This window comes from Artibeus jamaicensis, unplaced genomic scaffold (assembly GCF_021234435.1).
Source record: "Artibeus jamaicensis isolate MK-2021 breed Jamaican fruit bat unplaced genomic scaffold, CSHL_Jam_final contig_471, whole genome shotgun sequence".
Taxonomy (NCBI): Eukaryota; Metazoa; Chordata; class Mammalia; order Chiroptera; family Phyllostomidae; genus Artibeus; species Artibeus jamaicensis.
This window is the reverse complement of record NW_026521850.1, coordinates 5418516-5438748: the sequence shown is the minus strand read 5'-3', so window position 1 is coordinate 5438748 and position 20233 is coordinate 5418516. Positions and strand designations below refer to the sequence as shown.

Here is a 20233-nt window from a genome sequence, read left to right as displayed (position 1 = left end):
GTGGGGACTCGCACTGAGGTGGGTGGTGATGGAGTTCTGTGGCCAGGGCTGGGACATCCGGGAAGGGGTCGATTTAGCTACCATCTCTGTGCCCCCATCGAAGGTGGTGGCCTAGAGCAGCCCTGCTGGTCAGCGAGCACTTGCTGTGTGTCAGCCCTGTGCAGCACACAGTGTTCCTGGGACCCCCCGTGTCCCAGCGGCCCCAGACCCTGAAATGCCCCTGCCTTCTCCATTGTCACTCAGATCGGAGAGCCCAGGCATGCCACCGAGAAGCTCCCCTCCCCTTGCCCAAGCTTCTCCGCCTGCAAACCAACCTGTCTGCATATGTCTGAGATGATGACAAATCTGGTTTCCCTCCCCCAAGTCAGGACTGTGCCTGCCTGTGGGAATGAACATGGGGGAAGGTCAGATGCCAGGCTGCCCTGCCCTGGAGAGTCCGCCCTCAGAACCTGGGACAGGCTCAGTGATCAGGAAAATTGGGTTGCTGCTGAGAAGCCATATTTGGAGAGCCCCAAAACCCAGCTCTTTCTCTAAGATGTGTGGGGGACCAGGTGGCTCCCCCAGAGTACAGCCCGGGGCCAGAATGCACCTGGAGTTGGGTCAGCCATGGTCATCCCGCGTCCCTTTGGGACGCCTGCGCTGTCCAGGGGGCTATGCGGGCACTGGGGCTTGGCGCCCCAGTGGAGGGTGTGGCCAGCAGCCAGCCTGGCTCCCCATCCTGCCCCCCACCTCCAGTTGCGCACCCCAGGCATGCCTCTTAGGTCATATCTGTAGGCTGAGGTCACCCCTCAGGAAAGGAGTTGGCGGCAGGCAGGCATGCTGTCCCCAGGAGGAGACCCTCTGACACCCTGCTTATTGCACAGCTTAATCATGTCCTGTCCCCACCCCCTGCAGTGCCAGGGGCCTTCTAGGGAAAACAGCTCCCTTGGGTCCCTCTTAGTCAGGCTCGTCCTCTTAAGCCGTAGGCCCCTCCTCAGAGGCCCGATGGTTCCTCGTGGGCCACCTTGGCCTGCAGGTCAAAGGGCAGGGCTGGGTATGGCCCAGCCCAGGCCCTTGACTCTCGTTCTCCCAGGTTTAAATTCATGCTAAGGAGTACCTTGATAAAGCAGGCATTCTTTGTCCACTCATTCATTTGTTCGTTCATTGACTTGGCAAATGTTTTTCAAGTACTCCTAGTACTTGAAAGCATGGCGGTACTGGGGACACAGGGACAAACAAGGGGCAGCGTGCCCACGGCTGCCCATGCTGAGCTCACCGACCCGTGGGGAAAGACAGTAAGCACGGTGTGACATGAGCTATGCTGGGGCGTAAGGCTCCTGGAACACAAGAGTGCCCTCAACTCAGACTAAGGCAGGGCTGGCAGGCCTCCCAGAGGGAGGACACCTCACTGCCCCTGAAGGATGAGGAGTCAGGTGAGAGGCGAGGAGGAGTCAGTAGGTTCTGTTTCTGCTGTGACCGAAAGTGGCGAGGGAGAAAGCAGTGAGCCACCCCTGGAGTCTGGACTTCCCCCCCGAAGAGCTGGAAGGAGCATCCTGTTCTTCCCAGTTCCCTTTCAATGACCGGATCTTTGTTTATTTCATGTCCATTCCTCTTACCAGGCCATAGACTCTCAAGACAGGGACCTCAGCTCTTTTTGTTCAGAGCAAGTGTTCACCAAACTCTTGCTGATTGAGTGGATAGAGGGGCAAGCTGCCTTGCAGTGTAGAGATTGCTCTTGCTACAGTGTGGGGGGTAGAGGGGCCAGGTGAGCAGGCAGCGGCTGATAGAAACCGGTGTGCAGCCCCTGGGGAGGGGTCATGCCTGCACTGGTAGAGCTGCCAGGGACCGGTGGACTCGATGGGGGCTGGGTGGGAAGTGGGGAGGAGGGCGTGGTCTTGGGTGGCACAAGGTTTCTCACCTGGCTGCCTGGGCAGGTGGAGGGTCCTCGGGACAGGACACAGCAGTAGGCACCGGTTTTCAGAGGGGAGATTATGTATCCCATGTTGGGTGTCTGGGGCCCTGGGATATCCAGGAGGCCATGCTGAATCAGCCTGAAGCTCAAGGTATCATCACCCTGGGGCTTATGGGTGAGAGGGATTCTTGGCAATATCCCCAGGGAGAGAGGATGGACGGGGGAGGAAAGAAGTCTGTCTGGAGCCTTCAGGGTGGACAGTGGAAGAGCAAGGCCAGGCAGAGCTCCTGGCACGTGAAGGAGTCAGCTGAAAGGAGAGCAGGTTAGGGTCCAGTGGATTCGGAGGCTGGCAGTTGGTGACTTTGGCCAGAGTTTCAAGGGTGGTTGGGGGTGGAGGCTGGATCACAATGGGCTGAAGAGAGATGATCTCTTTCCAGGTATTTGTCGGGGAGGTTGGAGAACAATGGGGCAGCCCCAGAGGCTCCTGGGAGGTTGTTTTCTCCAAAGATCAGGTAGACCTGAGGCTGCTTCGGTGGTGCTCGGGGATCCACTGAGGTCCCTGAGGACGTGGGACAGAGCGGGGCTGGGGGTGGTGTGAACTTAAGCCTTCAGCAGACAAGTGACATCTTGGGAAGAAGGACAGGCCTAAAGGACAGGTGTGGCCATGGCAGGGCACAGAGCCACTGAAGGCAGCTTCTCTTTCTCTGGAGAGAGCTCACCGGCTGGGGCAGGGGCTGCTCCAGGGAGGGGGTGGCAGGGAGGGAGCTCTGCCTGTGAACCCCAGCTCTGCCACCCTCGGCTGGAGGCTTCCCCACCGCTCTCTAACCCTGTCTTCGTCATCAGAGGGGGTCACTGTGGGGGCGTGGGGTCTCTGGAAGGCTCCGTGCCCCTCGGTACTGCTGGAGCCCATGTCCCCTCTGCCCTCTCACCTTTACGTCCCTGAACTTGGCCCTGCTGGCCTGGAGCCACCTCTGCTCCACTCCTGACCGTGGATACAGCGGTGGCAATTTTGGAAGCCATGTCAGGAGTCTCCTTTAAAATAGCCACAGTGTCCCCTCATAGCATGGCCTCTGTCCAGCAATAGCGTTACTGATTTTCCTGTTGGGAAGGACAAGTTCCTGCCCTGAAATGAGTGTCCTCTTCCAAAAATGGCCGGAGAGAGCAAGAGCTTATTAGGTACAGGTCCAAGTCTACCAGAAGGTCCCAGACAAGAGACATCTCTAGTCTAACCTTTTTATTCCACAGATGGGCAGACTGAGGTCCAGGTGGGGAGAGGGCTTTGCCCGGGGCTGCGTAGCCCACCATACCGCAGGTGGCAGGCTGGGACCCCAGCGGGCTCCAAGTCGGAGAAGGCTGAGCCCACAGCCCCCTCGGCCCTTTCTGGTTCTGCAGTGTCCCGTTTCACTTCTCCAGGCCTTGGCCTCCTCCGCAGGAAAATGGGGACAATGACAGAGTGACCTCAGAGCTGGCAGGATCCCTCCTGCCCATCACATCTGAAGTAGGTCGTTTCAGGGCAGATTGGCCCAGTAAGAGCTCACAGCTGAAACTTGCAGACAGGCAGGGAAGGAGCTGGCACTGTGCAGCTCTTCTGACATGCCAGGACACAGCGGTCCCCCTTGGGCCCCGGGTTCACTCCTCGTTCCCCCAATGGTGCAGACGCTTAGAGGACATGTGTTGAACCTGGTTCCCCTTGGCTCTTCCATTTCAAGCTGTGAACCACTGGCAAGTTAGCTTCTCCAGGGCCTCAGTGACCCCATCTGAAAAATGGGGCGAGTGGTTATAGAATATTTACAGGTAGTTCCCAGGGTTAAAAGAGTTGATCGTCTCAGTGCTCAGAACAAGCCTGCCTGTGGACTAAGCTGCCAGTGAGTGTTGCCCGGTATTCCAGTTCTGCAAGATCGGAAGGGGGCTCCGAGGGGCCTCTACTGGGCTAATGCACTCGCAGTCTGTGACTTGACAGATGAGGAAACTGAGGCCCCAGGAAGGGGAAGTGACAGAGCTGGGCTTCTCAGTCCTCAGCAACGTGCAGGGGTTGGAGTTTTCTCAGCATGCTGCTCTACTTCCATACATTGTTCTCTCTCTTTTTTTTTAAGTTATATTTACTTATTTTTAGAGAGAGAGGAAAGGAGGGAGAAAGAAAGGGAAAGAAACATTAATGTGTGGTTGCCTCTTGCATGCCCCCCACTGGGAACCCAGTCCAAAACCCAGGCATGTGCCCTGACTGGGAATCGAACCCGGAACCCTTTGGTTCACAGGCCAGTGCTTAGTCCAGTGAGTGACGCCAGCCAGTGCTCATAAATTATTCTTAAACCAGAGAGGACCTGGGTCCTGGTGAGCCCTGGGCAGTAGGGGAGCGGGCATGGTTGATAGTGGCTGGCTAGTGTATCTTAGGGTGTCAGGTGTGGGAGAAGGTGGGGAATTAGGTGGACCCAGGCCTGCCCTCTCAGAGCGCACAGTCCTGGGTGACAGGTGATGGAGCAATTTTACCACCGAGAGATCAGTGCTGTGAGGGCCCCTAGGCGCCATGGCTCACCCAGGAGGTAAGGGAAGGCTTTCTGAGGATGTAACTGCAGAGCTGACACCTAAAGTACTGGTGGAAATAAGCCAGACTCTGGGCCAGATTGTGCTGGTACTGGGACCCGGGGAGCTGGACTGGGCCTCAGGGAGGTGCCTGTGGCCTGGGGAGGGAGGGAGGGAGGGAGGGAGGGAGGGAGGGAGGGAGGGAGGGAGGCCTTGGACCCAGAGACCTCCGGCCTGAGCCTGCCCACCTCACTCGCCCCCCTGCTCCTTCCACTCCAGATTGAGGCGCTGCCCCCAGAGCTCTTCCAGTGCCGGAAGCTGCGGGCCCTGCACCTGGGCAACAACGTGCTGCAGTCGCTGCCCTCACGGGTGGGCGAGCTGACCAACCTGACCCAGATCGAGCTGCGGGGCAACCGGCTCGAGTGCCTGCCCGTGGAGCTGGGCGAGTGCCCGCTGCTCAAGCGCAGCGGCCTGGTGGTGGAGGAGGACCTGTTCAACACGCTGCCGCCCGAGGTGAAGGAGCGGCTGTGGAGGGCCGACAAGGAGCAGGCCTGAGCTGCGGCCGACTGCGAGCACAGGCCCGGCCTGCCGTGGCCAGCAGTGGGACCGCCGAGGCGGCCTCGGGGCCCAGGAACCCAGAAACCCTGGGACAGCCACCTCAGCCTCTCGGCCTGGGTTTGGATGTGAGCGGGGCCAGGGCGGCAGGACAGTGCCTGAAGGGCTGGCCCCTTTCTCCCTCTGAGACTCAGCCCCCAGGGCAGGCGCCCGCTGGGGTGATCAGAGACCTGTAATCTGTCTCGCAGGGAGCCTGGTGTTGGGACGGCCTCCTCCCCAGAGGCCCCCTCTGCCCCGAGGCTGAGCCCGTGCCAGAGCTCCGGGAAGTCTCCATAGCTCTTGGTATTTATTTCTCTCCACCTACCGCCCCTCCCTCCTGATAACTGACACATTCCCCAGAAAGTTCAGCTCCGGTGGGGGTGTTTAAGGAAGGGTGGGCTGTTCTGCTTTTCCGTTTGTGGCGATGCTGCCCACATTTAGTGCCCACACGGACTGGAGCGGCGTGGCCGGGTGGACCAGCAGCAGATGGCGGCCCCAGCAGTGCCGGGCTGGGCTGTGTCAGCCCGGCCCGTGGGAGAGCAGGCCATTGGGTGGAAAGGCCGGGCCTGGGGCTCGCCTCATCAGTTTTAGATTGTTTTTTTTTTTTTTTAAGTAACAACTTTTTTTAAACTTTGAAAATTGAAGGTTTGGGTATTAAAAAGAAAAAACTTTAAAAAAAAGCCCAAAGACACTAGCGGCCAGTGAGCTGGAGTCTCAGGGTGGGCGCAGGCAGCGGGACCCTGAGCTGTGCGCCCTTCCCCCAGGGCGCCTTCCGGGCCTGGCGCGGTCCTGGAGTTCCGTTGGCCCCTCTCCTCCCCCCCGGGTGGGGACTTCTGTTTTGTTTTTGGTGTCTTGTTTTCCTTCCCCTCCATGTGTCCTGGCAGGCGCTCATTTCTGTGGCTCTTGGCCAGAGGGAATGTTCTGGAGCTGCCAAGATTGGAGGAGACTCGGGCTGGCCGTCCCGGATGAGCGGCGCTCCATCCTCCCTGCCCCACATCACAGTGTTGAGGAGCCGAGAGGAGCCACCTCGCCTGGACTCCACTTTCCCACCCCCTGTGTCCCGAGTCTGCCCAGTGCCACCGCCGGCCTCAGCTGCTCTCGTCAGCCGTGTCGCTACCGTGGGAAGCAAGGCCACTGGTGGGGAGGGCGGCCCTGGGAAAGCAGGCTGCTGGGCTTGGGTTCCAGTGTCTGTCCCAGGCGCCTGCTGGTGAGGAGCCACTTCGATTTCGATCAGTCACCTGGGTCCCCGCCTTAGATCAACCACTTGGACACTAAGGCACAAATTTAGCGTCTCTTGTCTTAATGATTCTGTCCATTTGTCCATTCGTGTTTTCTGCGGCATATCATCGGATGTGATCCTCAGAGATAACGCACACTAGCCTCTGGCAGCCACGAAGCAATCCGTTACGTGTGGGTCTGAACTTGTAGACTCCAATATCCAATAAACCTACCACAGAAAGTCGTCTCCGGGGGTCTCCATGGGGCGGGAGCCTTCCCTCTGCTCTCTGAGGCCCCCCGGGCCCTGTGGACTAGTTTGTGGAGTGATCATTTATTGGGCCCCTAGAAGATAGCCACATGTCTCCGCGCCCCGTGGACTGAGCTGGGGAGAGCACCTGCTACGTGTCAGGCATGGCCGGGGGTTCCACGGCCGCCACGGCCAGCACTCCACCGCCCTGCGGGCCTGTGGTTTGGGCTCTTGTGAGCTGGGAGGGGCGGGGGCGGGGGCGGGGGCACTGGAATGGGAGCCAGTGCTCCCAGGTCCCCGTCCCAGCTCGTCATCCCTGCACGGAGCGGGGCAGACCCTTTCCCTCCCATGGCCTCCACAGCCCCATCTGTACGGTGGGGACGTCCTCTCTCTGCTCTCCTCAGTTCTTGGAATTCCAGCAGCCAGTCCCAGGGCTCTGCACAGGTGGGGCTGGAGCGACCCTGGGAGGGCCTGACCTGCTCCCAGCCCCTTTGGGAGCCTACTGAAGGTGCTGGGGTCAAGGGCAGAGGCTCGGGGAGATGGGCAGAACTGCCCTCAGATCCTAGCTATGCTGTTCTGATGGTGCCCTCAGTGGCCGCAGTTCCCTCATTTGTAAAAGTCAGGACGATGCTGGCAGCCTTGCAGGGTTGTCCTGAGGCTCACTCATGATAACTCTGAAGGTGGGCGGGGTTTTCAGCAGAGGGCCTGGGTCCCTGTGGTAACAGTGAAGGATATTTTCCTCCTGAACCAGGGAGGCTCGTGCAGGGCTGGCCCTGGGGCCGGGGGCAGCCGTCTTTTGGTAAGGAAGAAAGGCCATCGTGTCCGATCTGGGCGTCAGTGGTGAGGCCTTATCTGCTGCTTGGGCACCTCCTCTGTCCTCGCTCCAGGGACTCTGACCCCTCTAGATGCCCTCGGGACTGAGCCAGGACCTTCTTCCTCTCTGCCTCTGGCATGGGCTTCCTGGCGGGGAACAGCTGGGCCTGGACCCCCCTCTAATGCCCATCCTGATCTGGTCTGGCTGCTCCCTACCACCTCCCACGCCTGCTCCCACCCCAGCCTTGGGGCTGCCCAGCATCCAGCACAGGAGTGTTTGATCTGGAGCTGGTTAGCTTTTGGAAAGCACAAACACCACCCACTCACTTCTAAAAGCATGAGCAAAATAAATGGACAAATTGTAGAAGGCACAGCCCCTCCCCCTCCCACCCCTTCCCCCAGTATTCTCCACAGAAACCACAGTGGTGGTCTTTTCTCTGATTGTAACAGCAGTTTGGAAAACTTGGGGAAATTCAAAAGATAAAATACCCTCACATTCTACCCAGAACAGCTTCTGCTAGTTTTCAGAGAAGAGTGGGTAAGGCATTCACCAAGTGCCAGGCCCTGTGCCAAGCTCTTAATTAGAAGTATCCACCTTCCTCATAAGAGATACTTGTGTTATCCGCAAATTACAGATGGGGAAAGTGAGGCTGGGTGTGGACAGAACCCAGGCTCCCCCTGAGCCTCCACTTCGAGCTCGTGGTGCAGTTCCCAAGGGGGCTGTCCATCCAGCGTGATGGACCCTCGCCCTGCTGCGGCACATGACTCAGTATTCGCCGGGTGGCTGCACCAGGGGGGCCAGGACAGCGGGTGAGCGAGCGAACGATTCTCGGCTGTTTCTCATGGCTCTGTCTTCGGCCGCTCCGCCTCCTAGCCTAACCCTGTGACCCTCTTGTCCCCTAACCCTCCTGGGACCAAGCAGCCACTCCCAGAGCAGTAGCCCAAACAACAGTTTGACTCTGGGCCAAGGCTCCAGAGGGCTGAGCTAGCTGTCCCTGCACTCCTGAGACACACTGTCCCTTTGCCATTCAGATAGCGTCATTTCAAGAAAGGCCAGTGGCCGGTTCCCAGAAGTTGAAGCCAGAAGGGCTTGTCTGCAGCTGTGCAGGCTGGCTAGAAGGGTGGGTGGGCACGTGTGTGTGCATGTGCTAGCCCCCCACCCCCCCCCGCTGCACCCCCTAACTCCAGACACCAAACCTCTTGGGCCTGGGGGTGGGGAACAGGAACCATGGCTTACTCATGCTGAAGACCCAGGCATGAGATCCTCCTCCTAAGATCCCCCTTATCTCCTGCCTTCCTTGAGCTACAGACTGATCGGCACACTCCCTTCCATAACCCTGCCAGGACCTGGAGTTTCAGAGCTGGGAGGGGCCCAGACAGTTCCCTGAAGACTTCCTTTATCTCGTCAGTGCAAAGCCAGTGAGGGCTGGTCTGGTGTGCCTGGCCCCCCTGCAGTTTCCCCCACCCAGATGATACTGGTGACCCGGGACTGGTCACAGTTAGTGGCATGCAGGCTGGTGCTCTTGTCTGCCCAGCCTCTTAGCCCAGATACTTCAGGAATTCAACTCCTGGATCCCCCCGGAAGCAGCCAGCCCCTGCCCCCAGGGAGGAGCAGTGAAAAGCATGAAGAAGGTCTGGGAGAGCTCAGCCTGGGTTAGCTGGGAAGGTTGACCCAGGGTGTGGGGCTGGGGCTGGGGCAGAGGCACCCAGGGCAGGGAAGTCAGGGCGGGGGGAGGGGGGGGGCCTGAAAAAAATGGGCTCAACCTGGAGGAAGCCCGGACTGGGCGGGGCTGGGGCTGGGGCGGGGATTGGGTTTGCTCTGGGTAGTTAAGTCCTTCAGGCCTCCCAGGCTCTTTGCACTCTGCCCTCCTGACTTTGTTCCGCACCAGCCTGAGCACAGAGCCACCCGGCTGCCCAGCTTCTTCCTCATGGCCGGCCTGAGCCCTGAGCAGCTCCAGAAGGTAGGAAGCAGGGAGGGTCAGGTGAGAGCGGGAGGACCCTCTGGCAGAGACAGGAAGTACTTACTCCCCGGTCCCATGGACTCAGCCCGACTCCCTGCCGTTTTTCAGAAAAAGAAACTGAAGCCCGAGCAGTTGGTTCCCAACCACGACCTCTAACTTCTGCACACACAGCCTGGGGCACCCAGACCACAGAACCAATTGGGATGGGAATGTGTGCGTCTTGTGACCAGAACCCACAATAAAGTCTCGAGAGCAGCCACGGGTGGGGCCGGCCAGGGCCTGCCTTCTCCCGGAGCCGGCTCTGGCGCTAGGGTCTCGCGTGCTTTGCAACACCACAGCCTTACTCCGGGGAATTAGAGGAACAAAGTCTTTTCAATAACATGACCCTTGTTGTTTCTTCCTGATGACAAGAGAAAAATGCAGAAAAATACAGAAAAGCTCAAAGGAGAAAATTTAAAAGCACCCACAAATTCTTGCACTGTCACAATATTTTGGTACACAGCTGTGGAATCTTTCTGTAGCTTTCTGCTTATTGAGTGCGTGGCTAGGACACTAATTTGCATTTAGCTTTTTTTTTTCATCAGGAACATATTCCCATGTCAGTAAACCTTTTTCTGCCACATGGTGGTGTTCAGCTGTGTTGTGTTCTGGACAGACCGGACTTTGCTGGACAAATCCTCTGTGCTGCGCATTTAGGTTATTTCTGACTTACGGCGGCCGTTAAACGGGCCTCAGTGAACACGCCCATACATCCATCTTTGCCCCCCCAATTTGCTAATCCTCCAACATCTTATCTCAAGAGTTGCGACAGCGTGTTTACAGGATCGTGGCTATGCACGGTTGGCTGTGGGTGACCCGGCTCCCAAGGGGGCAGTTTGGGCTTACTACTGAGTTTCTGTCCTGCAGCGCTGCCCAGAGGCTGAAGCGGCCGTGCTGCGAGGTCACGAGTGTCCCAGCATCCGTGTGTACATGGGGGGCAGAACTGACATCCGTGGAGGATGGGAGGGGGGGTCAGTAATGGGAAATTGGGCACTTCACAGTGGGTTCAGGGGGTGACTTTCAATGACCGTGTTCAGGTTAAGACTTCATTTATATCTACACTCAAACATGTAACTATTCTTCCCTTAACGGCCTCAGAGGTGAGAGGACTGGATGCACCTCAGAGTAAGCCTTGACCCCCCACTGCGTGTGCTCAGGACAAAGCCCAGGTCCTTGCACAGCCTGGCCCCTGCCCCCCCCTTCCTTGCACACTCTCGCTCACTCTGCTCCATCGGGTCCCAATTCCTTGTTTCTCCTGAGCTCAGGGGCTTTGCACACCCTGCCAGCCCCTTTAAATGTCACCTCCTCGGGGCTGCCACCCTGAGACCCCCGTCCCCACTTGGTTTGCATTGCTCTCTTCTTCAGCTCCAGCACTGCCCCCTCCCGCCTTGCACTCAGCAGTGTGCGACAGCTGGCTGCCCTGGGGGCTGCTTGTTCCCTGTCGTGCTCCTTTGCTAGACCGTCAGCTCCCGGAGGGCAGGCATCCTGGCTGGATCGCTCATTACTAATCAGCGTGACCCAAGCCCACTGGAGGGGAAGGGAAGGACCCCTTGCCTTCCCCTTCCTCCTTCCATCCAATACTGATCACTCATCACTGGACGCCAGACACTGGCCAGGGTGGGGGCCAGAGCAATGAGCAGGACACGTGGTCCTGCCTTCACATGGTTTGGACGGCAGGGTCCGGGTCCAATCGGTTCTCATGGAGAGTGGGGGGGGGGGGGGGGGGCGGGGAGCCTGAGTCTCCCTCCTGCCCACAGTTCCAGGAGGATGGATTCCTGGTGCTGGAAGGGTTCCTGTCCGCCGACGAGTGTGTGGCCCTGCAGCAGAGGGTTGGCGAGATAGTGGCCGGGATGGATGTCCCTCCACACTGCCGCACAGAGTTTTCCACCCAGGAGGAGGAGCAGCTGCGAGCCCAGGTAGGGGCCTGGGGATGGTCTTTGATGGGGGGTGCATTCCTCGGCCAGGGCAGCAGTCCGGAGGCCTGCAGCTCACGCCAGGCTTCAGGCCTAAAGCCTTAGGCACGTATTTCCTGCACTCCTCACTGTGAGGGTGTACGGTCAGCATTATTGTCCCCATTCGATAGGTGGGGACGATGGGGCTCTGGTCAGTTGCCCCAGACCAGGGGGTTAGTCATTGATAGGGCAAGGATCAGAACCCAGAAGTGTTCTGGTCACCCAGGGGTGACGTCAGATCCATGCTGTCCCCTGCTCTTCCGTACTTCCTCAGTCACGCTCCAGTCACAAAAGGGCCCCCTGGTGGCCAGTGACCCTGAATGAGGCAGGGGATTCGATGGCACTGCCTGTGTGGGGCTTGTCCCCCCATGAGACTGTAAACTCAGCTAGTTTCCCTCCTCTGACCGGATGTGGCGCAGTGCAGTTTGAGAGCAGGAAGTGCAGACTTGGGGATTCTCCCACGCAGTTTTCCCAGCCAGCTCCCGTCCCACTCCTGGGCCTCCCCCCAACTCTGAGGACCTCCTGCCACCTGGTGGAGGTAAAGGGAGTCACAGTGGCTGAAGCCGAGCAACCACAGGACAGGACTTGAGAGGGAAACGGGTGCAGGATCAACATTTCCTCTGAACAGTCCGTTTTATTCGTCAGCACTCCAGGCTTCTCGGTGGGTAGAGCAGAGATGGAGATCCTGTGCTCTCCCAGCTGCCTTCTGAGAATGCTCCAGGGACCAGTGAGGGGGTGGGGAGAGGACGGGAGGAGGAAGAATAGGTATCTCGGTGCACAGGTGGGGCAAGTGTTGACAGTTGTGAGTATGCAAAACACGGAGGTTATTCTTGTTATTGACTAATCATTGTATTATTTTTGCATAAAACAACGATAAACCTACTTCTGCCCCACCCTGTATAATGATTAAGGACTCAGCAGAGGGCTTGATACACAGTAAATCCTCAATGGTCACTACTGGTCCCGGGAAAGACTTTAACATTAAAAGAAAGGAAAGATGAGGGAGTGCCCTGTCCCGTTCGCCCAGCTCACCGCCCTGCACCTCCCCTCATCTCTGAGTTAACTCATAACTTGAGTGTGTGGTTACGTCGCACTGTGCTGACGGCATGCACATGTCTGACTGCAGACGTGATGAGGGCTGGGTCCAGCTGCAGACCACAGCTGTTCTCCGGGCCCTGCACTGGTTACAGTGATGCAGAGCGCGATTATTGTTACTGCGCCGCAGACAGGACTTTCGCACCGGTTTGTAAATTCGGTTCGGCATTCATTGCTGCCCATGTGCGGGGACAAGCCCCACACATCTTGTGCCAAGGGACTTCTCCTTGGCACATCTTACTGGCTCCCTGGTGCATTAATGAGTTAAGCAAAACCTTGGGCACCTTGAGCATCGTTAAATTCCATGTTATTCAGTTATGCTTCCCTGACTCGTTTTTCCTCCTCCTGATCCTGAAGGGCAGGGCCGAGAACATTGAAAAAATGTTCTTTTAGTTTTCAGTGGGAAGGCCTTTGAAAGGGCCAGCAGAGACACAGGCGAGGGCGTGGCAGGGCTGCGTCCCTGGGAAGCCGGGTCGGGGGTCGGTGCCACCCAACTGCTCTGGCACCGTGCGGGAAGATGGGGAGATGTATATGAAGGTGGTCAACTCGTCGGGTGGCGCAAGTATCATTTTTATACAGTGCTAAGGAATCTAAAGCACAATATTAACAAAAAGACATTCAGAAAACAGAAAAACGTTAGTAATAGCTTCTATTGGGTTGGCCAAAAAGTCTGTATGGTTTTTTTTTCCATAAAATAAAAGACATGTTTTTCATTTTCACTAATAATTTTATTGATTTGGATATTTTGAGCATGTTGGCCATCTCCCACATGGTATGACGTTGATCTCAATTAATGTCTTGATTTGATCACCGTCAACTTCACCTGCTCCACCCGACGGTGGAGCATCCTCCAGAGAGAAATCTCCAGCACAAAACTTCACAGACCACTTTTGACACGTTCGATCAGTCACAGCACCTTCTCCACACACTACACAAATCGTTTCTTGAGTTTCAGTCGTGTTTTTACCTTTCTTGAAATAGGAAAGCGTAATATGCGGAAAATGTTGCATATTTTCTTCCATCTTCAATGTTAAAATGGCTGCACAAAAGTTCGCCAGTGTTGATGTTTTTTTTTAAATGCACGCTGATATGACAGCTGCCCCAGTACAATCTAACAAAGTTGGTTAAAATGAAGTTAAAGACAACGAAGCGCTACTGGAGCCATCGTACAGAAAAAAAAAAAACCCTTTTTGACCAACCCCAATGTCTATCAGGTGTTTTGCCACGCCCTTGCCCAGTACTTCCTATTTGATGGCGGTTGTAATGATAATAATAAAAGCAGATGTTCACATGTCACTTAACCTCATTCCAAGGACTGTTCTAGTACTTTCCATGCACCTACTTGTAGTTCCTACAACACCCTGCGAGACAGGTGCCATTTGCAGCCTTTATGTTTTAGGAGGGAATGAAGCCCAGAGAGGTTCAGTAATGTGGTGTGACCACACAGCCACGTCAGCAGCAGAGCTGGGATTCAAACCCCAGCGTCCTGGCTCTAGGGTCTGTGCTCTCAGCCTTTACTTAAAGCCTCAAGAAATCCCAGGGAGGTCAGTTCTGGTGTTAGTCCCCTTTGCAGAGGAGGAGACCGAGGCTTTGAGAAGTGACGCAAGGGGCCAAGGCTGTCCGGGCACTGCACCTGGGTTTGAGCCACCCCCCCACCCCCCCGTCACGGGCGAGCCATGTGACTTGTGGAGAGGTTTTTACGAAGTCCTTGCTCGTAGCTTCCAGCTGTGCTTCTGGGCCCTTGGGGTTCCCGTTCCCATCTGCCTTGGTGGGCAGGTTTGGGAAGTACCAGCAGGGTCCGTAACTCTGTGGGTGGGATGCACCTGAGTCCTCTTTCCTCGTGGCCAGGCCCAGCCCTGACTCCATGACGTGCTCTCCGTCCTTGTTGTCCCCTTCACAGGGCAGCACGGACTATTTCTTGAGCAGTGGCGACAAGATTCGATTCTTCTTTGAGAAAGGAGTTTTTGATGAGAAAGGTTCGGAGCCTGGGCCCCGGGGGGTGGGGGTGCCCTGGACAGGGGTGTCGGCCCCCAGAGCTGTGGTGGGGGCTGTGAGGTCAGCTCCCCAGGAGAGGCTGGGCTCCAGATTTCAGCCTTTACCTGTTCCTTGTGCCGCAGGAAATTTCCTGGTCCCTCCAGAGAAATCCATCAACAAAATTGGCCACGGTAAGCAAGCACGTTAGGGAAAGGAACTGGGTAGACTGGGGCCTGAAGAGTTTAGGGGCACTACCCAAAGCCCGCAGTAAGTCAGCGGCCCAGCAAATGGCACTTCTGACTGCGGCAGCGTCCTCTCTGGCCCTGCTCTTCTGAGTCTCATGATGCTGAACACATGCCACTAGGAAGAGGGGTCTGCAGAGCCCCCCACCCCCACAGGTGGGCACGGCAGACACCTCAGCTCCCTCCCTCGGCCTGGGGGTGACCTGGGTCCTGGGCACGGGGGTGCTTCCTGGAGCCTCCTTAAGGAGCACCTAATGTATTGACATGGTCCCTGCTCCGAGGAAATTCTTTTTTTCCCCCCAGGATGGTATGTTATAGTTTGTTATGTAAACTGCTTATTTTTAAGCTTGAAGTTATATTATATAGCTTGGTGAATGTTTTGTTGTAAAATACATATAAAAGTTACCACCGTAACCATTTTGGAGTGGTGTTAGGTACATCCACCCCTCTCTCTTTTTGAGGGGTAAGTGACATGTGACATGTCCACCCTGCCCTCCCCAGCCCCTTCCCACTTTCTGTAGTAATGACATAGCAGATAATGAGAAGAGCACCTCCCCAGTGCAGGCCCTGGGCGGTGGCAGCACGCGAGTTAGCCCTGTGAGTCCTAGGGAGTCAGTGGCAGTGTTGAGATTGCCACCAAGTGACGGGCCCCTTGGAGCGCTTTGTCCTCTGAGGAGTGGGGAATCAGGGCTGGAGTAAGGCTCTCAGATGGCTGGAAAGATCAAGGTCACGGGTGGGATGGGGACTTGGATGGGGTGAAGGTGTTTGTGGGGCCCACTCCTTGGTTATAAATGAGCAGAAAGCTTAATGCGCATGAAACCAGCACTAGAGAGGCCTGAGTCTGGGACGTCCAGGGCTAGACGTGGCGGGGATGCACGGGGGCCAGCCCATCAGCCCGCCTTTGTCCTGCAGCTCTGCACGCCCATGACCCTGTCTTCAAGTGTGTCACACACTCCCCTAAGGTGCAGGTGAGCAGAGGTGGAGGTGAGGGGGGTAGATGGGCCATACATGAGTGTGGCTGGCTGGCAGTGTGACCTCTGTCCCCTTCCAGGCCTTGGCCAGAAGCCTGGGCTTCCAAATGCCCGTGGTGGTGCAGAGCATGTACATCTTTAAGGTGAGCTCCTTGGCCTTCCCCACCTTGGTTTACCCTCTGCAAAATGGGCAGAGTGCTCAGACCTTGCCCTTCCCTACGATGAGCCGAAAGCTGCTTCCCAGAGGAGTTCCCGCGCTGGGGGAGGGACACGTAAAGCTGGTCTTCTCTGGCCCCCAGTTGGCACTCGGTCCAAACTCGGTGGGAGGAGAGAAGGGGATCCCCAGGATGACGTCTTCCCTTCGCTGGCTATTGAAATGCTCTGCTTCCAGTTTTCCAGGCCCAGCTCAGTGCCACCTCTTCCAGGAAGCCTTCCAGCTCCCTTGGAAAGAAAGGGACTGGCCTGGGTCTTAGCTTATCTTGCTGCCCTTCACTTCTATCTTATGCTTCATCAGGCATGTGTGTGGTCAGACCGGGCGGGAGTGCCCTGGAGGGCAGGGTGGTTTCTCTCTTTGCAGCCCTCCTGGGCCTGGCACACAGTAGGTGCTTGTAGATGGGTGCCGATGTGACATCCTTGTAGATACACACCTGTGGCCAGGGAAGGGCTCCCACGGACTCGGAGTGGGCCCTGCCCTGTCCTGCCCTCCTCTCGTCTCATCTGGCCCTTCTGCTCTCTTGCAGCAACCTCACTTTGGCGGCGAAGGTGAGCCCAGAGTGACTGCAGGCCCAGCAGAGGCCATGGCAGGAGATCTGGGACATCAGTGGTCGTTGGGTCTTTGGCGGGAGCTTTGGCGGGAGGGAAGGTGCCCACCACACTGTCCCGAGGCCGGGCGGGGGAAGTCACCTTCTGTGCCTTCCTGGACCAGTGGACTGGGAGGGCGTCCTGGAGCCCTTGGCCCAGGGGTTCCTGAACCTGGTCACCGCTCCTAGCTGGAGTGGTGTAAGTCTGTGAAAACACAGATTCCCGGGCCTCATCCCCCAAGCTCATGAGTCAGTGAGGCTGCCAGGGCCTGGGAATCTGTCTTTTAACAACCGATCAGTCCTTGGAGGACTGATTCAGGATGGAAATTGATGATCTAGTTCCAGACCCCACTGGGTACACCGATACCCTTTATGGCCTTCCTCATGGGCAACCCCACTTCTGCTCAGATACCTCCAGTGGCGGGAGCTTACCCCTCACAGGCAGCTTTTTCCTTCCTTACATGAGCCCAAGCTGGCTTCCTTGTGACCTCCTCCTCCTCCCTCCATTTGGCCACAGGACAGTCCCTGAAGGGATGGCCGTCCCCTTCCCAAGTCCGGCACCCCGCTTCCTTCAGCCATTCCTCCTCCAAACCTTTAGAAATGCCCACCATTAGGACACCTTCCTCTGGATGCTATCTGGATCGGCAGTGTCCCTGTTAAAGTCTGGTGCCGAGAAAACACACAGTGCCCCAGGAAGGAAGGTGACGGCAGCACCCCCCTTCCTTGGTTGTTGCAAAGATCCCTTGGTCATCATTGCCCCCCGCTCTGCACTCAACCCCCAGTCTTACACCACTGGGTGAAACACCTGGTGACTGGAGGTGCTTGTCCCTGAGTAAGGACGGTGGCCTTGTTACCTGGCTGGAATGAAACAATAGCAGCTGCTTTTTAGCAAGTAATTACAATGTCGGTCCTTTCCTGGCACTTTTCACGCCTCATGGAATCCTCCAGCAACCTCGTGAGGTCGATGACTTGTTGGGGCCGCTTTACCGTTTAGGAAACTGAAGCTCTGAGAAGTGAACTCTCTGGTTCTGAGACTCTGGGCCAGGAACTGGTGGATCCTAACTGATCACAGGAGGTCTGGGCCTTGAGGGCGTGGGAAATAGGGCCCCGGAGGGACGGGGCCCGGGTTCCTCACGCCCAGGTGTGCCTGCGGCAGTCACTCCTCACCAGGATGCCACCTTCCTGTACACGGAGCCCCTGGGCCGGTTGCTGGGCGTGTGGATCGCACTGGAGGATGCCACGCTGGAGAACAGCTGCCTCTGGTTCATCCCTGGCTCCCACACCAGTGAGGACACACGTGTTTCTCCCTGTCCACGTCTACCCCACCCGCCATGGGAGAGGGACCCAGGAAAAAAAAAAAGAGGCTAAATGCTCCATCTTGGCCTGCAGGTGGAATATCGAGAAGGATGGTCCTGGCCCCTCCTGGCTCGGTACCTGGCATCAGCTTCCTGGGGTCAGATCCGGCCTGGGACGACAGCCTCTTCGTGCCCACCCCAGTGCAGAGAGGTAGGTGGGGCGCAGAGGGCAGGAAGGCAGGGCCCTGTGGCCACGCCCACGGGTCTCTTCTTGCCGCCACCACCCCGCTCACCTGGGGGCTGTGGGTCATAGGATGAGAGACAGGCGATGGACGTGGGGAAGTTAGGCAGCAGTGGAACCGAGGGCAAGGTATCCCAACGAGGCTAGACTCCAGACTCGGCTGCTTCCGGGCTCTTTGGGCAAATGACTGACTCTCTCTGAGCCTCAGTTTCCCCAAATGGAAAGCGGGTAAGTCAGTCAGATGTCGTATCTAAGATGTTTCCATAGAAGCTGGGAGGCACACGCCAACTTTCAGTGCCCCTCGTCCTTTCGGAAAAGGGAAAACTGAGGCCCAAGTTAGCATTTAATGGCAAGGTCCCAGCCGCCTGGCACAGCTTCTGCCTGGTTCTGTAAACTCCACAGAAGGTGACGCCCTTGCTGAGGCTTGCCAAGGGCACAGCAGGAAGTACCAGACCCTGGGGAACCCGTGCCCCACAGCACAGCCTCATGGCCTGGGCCAGGCCGCAGAACCCCGGGCTTTCAGGGGTGGGAATGGGGATGAGTAGACCACAGGAGTGCTTCAGCCTTGGAGGGTCCCGTGTCCCTTCCTGACCTGCTGTATCCCTGCCAGGGGCCCTTGTCCTGATCCACGGAGAAGTGGTGCACAAGAGCGCGCAAAACCTCTCCGACCGCTCACGCCACGTCTATACGTTCCACCTCGTGGAGACCTCTGGCACCACGTGGAGCCCGGAGAACTGGTAGGTGGCAGGCAGGGTGTGTCCCAGTCTCCCGAAGAGGCCCTGAGGCTGGGGAGAGCAGTGATACTGATACCTCAAGGTCATCCTCTCTGTCCTCCGCAGGCTCCAGCCAACAGCTGAGCTGCCCTTTCCCGCACTGTACACCTGAGGGCTCCCGAAGGGCCAGGCGCTGTTCCCTCCCAGGTAGCTGTGGGCCGCACACGCCGGTGCCACGTCCTCTGCCAACCCTGTTGTCTGACAAGGTTCGGGCATGGAGGACTCGAGTTCAAGGAACTCGTTTACCTGGAGGAGAACGTGGGACCTAAAATGGGTTAACAATTGGCTGTTTTATTTTAATTATTTTACTCTTGTTACTGAGTATGGGCATTGTATTGTATTTACTTATTCCTGTGAAAATCACCCAAGAGGAAGGGACAGTTCAGGGGAAAACATTAGTATCCCCCACGGAACTGCCTGAAAGGATGGAAAAATCTCCACAGATTCCCCTCTCCCTTATACAGGGGGGTACGACAGCCAGGGCAATATAATTGTAACCGTAAGGGAAAACATGTCAAGTTGTATAAATTACCCTGGTTTGAGCAACTTAAAGCGATCAGGACCGCCATGGTGTACCAGAAATAAGAAAAACAAGCTCTTAAATCAACAGTTAAGGCCAGTTAATAAAGAACCAGGTTATTGTTGCAAACACAGGTTGTGCTGCCAACAGTTGAGGGAAGAACAGATCAGAAAGACTTTCCCACGACTGTTCCTCACCCACAGATACAAAGGGTCTTCCAAGAAGACAAGTAAAAACTGTATAGACCCACAGCCCAGGGATACGGTCGGGACGGTTGAGATGATCTGCAAGGCAGAGGCACCTGTGGCTGGATTTCCTGTCTGTCTCCCCTTACACGTTTGTTTGGGTGACCAGAAGGTGGTGGGATTGTTAGACACCTGTATTTCAGGTTCATTGACTAGCATAATTCCAATGAAGTTGTACAAAATAATTTCTTGACCAGAGAACAAAATCCCCTCTAATGAAACAGTCCCTCAATGTCTAAAAGTTGTTGGAGTAACAGCCCCTCCTTTACCTTGAATAAGAATATATATCAATTAGACAGGCAAAGAAATAACAAAAGCTGGCTGGTTATTATAAACTAAACACGTAGAAACAGTTACTGAAGAGTCAGAGTTTATAGTACACAGAGAAACATTTTAGACAGAAAAGAATAGATAGCTAAGTAAGACATCACAAAGGCCTTATAATAAATCTCCTATTGCCTCTACTCAATCTAGCGTATCCTTTTGCCCCATGACAAATTCTGAGAAACTTTAATATACAATAAGACATTCAGATTCTGTACATACAGCTATTTCCAATTGTCTGATTTATGGCTCTCCTGGTCAAAACAACTTTTGTTTAATATAACTGAAACTATGTAAATTCTTGTACTTTTCCTGGTAACCTTTGTATTGATTTTTTCTGCTTAACTGATCATGCTGTACTGCAAATGTTAATCACTACCTAAAATGAAAATACAAAAATCTGCTTGTACTTGCAATAAATGGAACAGAGCTTCACTGTCCTTTGAGGCGCATTGTCATCTGTTACCCATCGCCAACTCCTTCCCCACCTTTGGGAATCCCTGGACCCTGCTGCGGCC

The 20233-nt window shown here is 56.2% G+C and overlaps 2 protein-coding genes across 5 annotated transcripts in view; both read left to right on the top strand.

Moving 5' to 3' along the window:
• LRRC8A (leucine rich repeat containing 8 VRAC subunit A) overlaps positions 1 to 9244 on the top strand; it is a 31605-nt gene extending 22361 nt beyond the window's left edge. The window contains exons 4-5 of one of the 3 annotated variants that reach the window (XM_037147504.2): positions 4691 to 8915; positions 9133 to 9244. In XM_037147504.2, the coding sequence (XP_037003399.1) occupies positions 4691 to 4966 (276 nt within the window). In that variant the 3' untranslated portion in view covers positions 4967 to 8915; positions 9133 to 9244. Of the gene's footprint in view, positions 1 to 4690; positions 8937 to 9123 lie in introns of all 3 variants that reach the window. The other 2 variants (XM_053667811.1, XM_053667812.1) reach the window with 2 other exon arrangements.
• PHYHD1 (phytanoyl-CoA dioxygenase domain containing 1) lies at positions 8831 to 20155 on the top strand. 2 transcript variants are annotated; one of them, XM_037148010.2, is made up of 12 exons: positions 8833 to 8915; positions 9173 to 9244; positions 11041 to 11199; positions 14231 to 14306; positions 14448 to 14495; positions 15459 to 15514; positions 15598 to 15660; positions 16258 to 16279; positions 17474 to 17602; positions 17707 to 17823; positions 18464 to 18590; positions 18693 to 20155. In XM_037148010.2, exons 1-12 carry the CDS (start codon positions 8907 to 8909, stop codon positions 18736 to 18738), a joined length of 924 nt encoding a protein of 307 aa, XP_037003905.2. In that variant the 5' UTR covers positions 8833 to 8906; the 3' UTR covers positions 18739 to 20155. The 2 variants fall into 2 exon arrangements, with proteins under 2 accessions (XP_037004067.2, XP_037003905.2); XM_037148172.2 differs by lacking the exon at positions 9173 to 9244 and having other exon boundaries at positions 8831 to 8915.
• Positions 20156 to 20233: the final 78 nt, after the last annotated feature.